This window comes from Triticum dicoccoides, chromosome 6B (genome assembly GCF_002162155.2).
Source record: "Triticum dicoccoides isolate Atlit2015 ecotype Zavitan chromosome 6B, WEW_v2.0, whole genome shotgun sequence".
NCBI lineage: Eukaryota > Viridiplantae > Streptophyta > Magnoliopsida > Poales > Poaceae > Triticum > Triticum dicoccoides.
Window position 1 is genome coordinate 604,736,868 of NC_041391.1, and position 2,865 is coordinate 604,739,732.

Consider the following 2,865-nt stretch of genomic DNA (forward strand, 5'->3'; position numbering starts at 1 on the left):
TAAAATTGGCTCAAACTAATATACCCATCCAACAAAAAAACTAGGTGTTCTTGTCCATGGCTAAAATAATTTGTGTTTCATCATGTAGGACATCTCCAATGATTGTCAATTTTGTCACCTAGGATTTAATTCTTTATGATGTGACAGATGATATACGGCAAGAGGAGGTACTTTAGTGGTCTAAACACTTTTATATTTTTTTACGGAGGGAGTACGTAACAACAATCTTTGCACAAGCTCTAAGGTAAAATAAGAGAGCAAACTTAGATAAATCATATTAGAGTAGTTATATGATGATTTGTTGGTGGATGATAATGTCTCTTTTTACCAACAAACTAACATACAAACTCTTTCCCTTATCTCTGATGTCACGGTCACTGAAATGGTATAACAAACTGCTGGACGCCATGTACACCGACAAAAGAAAATTGGAACCGATGAACTGAACGCATGGTGAAGTTGGTGTAATTATTGTAGACAAGAGTAGTCGATATGGTTGCAACAAAAAGGAATGATAAGCGAGCAAGGAGCACTAGTGGGCGTCCTCCTCCTCGCAGTGCTTGGTGTACTTGGCCGAGTCCAGCAGGCCCTCCAGCTCCGCCGGGCTGCTTGGCTTCACCTTGATCATCCACCCATCCTCGTACGGGCTCGAGTTGATCTGCCAGCCACGGCGCAATCGCAGCAGCACGCAGTTCATTAGGATCACTGCACGGACGTGAAAGGATTTCTAACCGACGGAGGCGATGCGTTTGTTGTGCGTACCAGGCCGGGGGTCTCGGACAGCTTTGAGTTGACCTCGACGACCTCGCCGGAGATGGGCGAGTTGACGTCGCTGGTGGCCTTCACACTCTCCACGTTGCCGAAGGCTCCGCCCTGGCTCACCTTCGTGCCTGCCTCCGGCAGCTCCACGAACACCACCTCCCCGAGATGGCCCTGCATCCACCAATTGTTATTGACGCAGGATTGACATATGGAAAGCATGCTTGTATGGAGTGCCGTTGGTTCACCTGGGCGTGGTCACTGATGCCAATCGTGGCCACGGAGCCGTCGTTCTTGACCCACTCGTGGGAGGAAGTGTACTTCAAGCCATCAATAACTGCAAACTCACATCAAAACCATTCAAAAACTTTCTCTAAATTAACAAGACAAAGACAAAGATGCTCAGAGAGCAACGGAAAAAACCATTCATTCAAATACGACCATAGCTTGAGCAGAGCAACTATTCCCATTTCTGAAAACAGTATCCCTCCTATTATAAATGAAGATAAAAAAAATTCTCCTTTCCTTTTGGTATATGCTAGTGGATATAACAACAAGGACCAAGGACATAATATACAGGTAAAAGACCACAATGTATTGAGTGCAAAGAGTTGGAATGCACAAGAGTCAAGAACATTGCACACTACATGTGCTCTCTACCAAAAAGGAGAAACATATTGCTGAAGCAAAGATGTACCGGTGGAGAAGTATCTGGAGATCGAATAAGCCGGGGCAGCAGCCCTGGCGCCGCTGCTTGAAATCTTGAGGGCATTGGCAGCTGAGCTTGCCCACAGCCTAAGAGCCATTGTAGCCTAATTTGGCTGTTGCAACCTGAAGCAACAAAGTGAATGTGTGTTCTTTGCCCTCTCCTTGTAGGGGATGGTGCTCGGTGGTAGTAGTGGAAAGAGGCCGTGGGAGGATAGGGAAATGTGGATTGTTTGGCTCAGGAAGAGGGGGGCAAAATAAGAGGGGTGTGCAGGGATAGGATTTCTATGGCTGATGGGTGCTCATAGCCTCATCCTTGCTTTAGAGCTGAGCCATTAAGGGCCCCCTCAGCTTGGTCCAAATTCGATTGATTATAATGTTAAACAAATTTGAGATCTGAAAATCGTCCCAGGTATGTACCAGTGATTGGACTATAGATCGGTCTACTTCAATCTACCGTGTCCTCCGCGTGGACATATTCTCATTAGTCGGAGGTGTCCTCACTGTACAACCCTCTAGTAGGGAGTTTTTTTTTTTTTTTTGCGGGGATCTAGTAGGGAGAATTTGTCTCTGCTTTCGAGGAGTGCACGCAAATGTATTTTTAATGTGCGAACACTCTTCTTCAAAACATGAACATCTATTCGAGATACATGAACATTTTCCCCGCAAAAAAAAGAGATACATGAACATTTATCTTTATATACAAGAATTGTTGAAATATATAAATAGTTTTAAAAAAATACGTGAACATATTTTTCCCAGATGTGTGAATATTTTTACTTGCAACATGCAACCATTTGTTTGGCACAGAAAACATTTTTGGAAAAAAATAGATGAGCAGTTTTTAAAAACACACTGATATATTTATATATGTGGGTTTATTTTTTTTGCAACACATGGGCATTTTTTTCTGACACTTAATTGGGTTTATATAAAAGGTAAAATGAATATATTTCTGAAATTTATAACAAAGAAAAAATCATGCTTGTTAGTGGGTCGCACTTGTTAAAAGAGTTTTAAAGTATTACAGAAAACCTAAAATATGCGCATTTTACATAGTGCGTAAAAATGTTCACAGACCTGTCAATAGAAATATTTGTCATGCAACATAAAATGCCTCATAGTTGAACAATATTCATTTCCTATATACCCATAAAATGTTTCATGCATCAAAAAGTTTGTGTATGTTTTTTACAAAAAGTTCATAGATTTGAAAAAGTTGTTTAGGCATGTCTAAATATATGTCCAAGCACTTACAAAATTGTTAGTATATTTTCCAAAAAAAGGGGGAAACACCGAAAAAGTAAATCGAGCATAAATGAACAAGAAAAGAAATGTAAAATAGGCAACTGATTACCTTCGATCCGGTTCCAGATGTAGATAGTTCCCTTTCTCCGTGGA

The 2,865-nt window shown here is 41.3% G+C and overlaps 1 protein-coding gene across 1 annotated transcript; it reads right to left on the minus strand.

The window, feature by feature from the left end:
- Positions 1 to 336: 336 nt before the first annotated feature.
- On the minus strand, positions 337 to 1,686 carry LOC119322819 (glycine cleavage system H protein, mitochondrial). Its single transcript, XM_037596354.1, has 4 exons — positions 1,457 to 1,686; positions 1,008 to 1,096; positions 763 to 933; positions 337 to 658 (listed from the first exon to the last, which is right to left on the minus strand). The coding sequence occupies exons 1-4, from the start codon at positions 1,563 to 1,565 to the stop codon at positions 533 to 535; spliced, it is 495 nt and encodes a 164-aa protein (XP_037452251.1). The 5' UTR covers positions 1,566 to 1,686; the 3' UTR covers positions 337 to 532.
- Between the last annotated feature and the right edge of the window lie 1,179 nt (positions 1,687 to 2,865).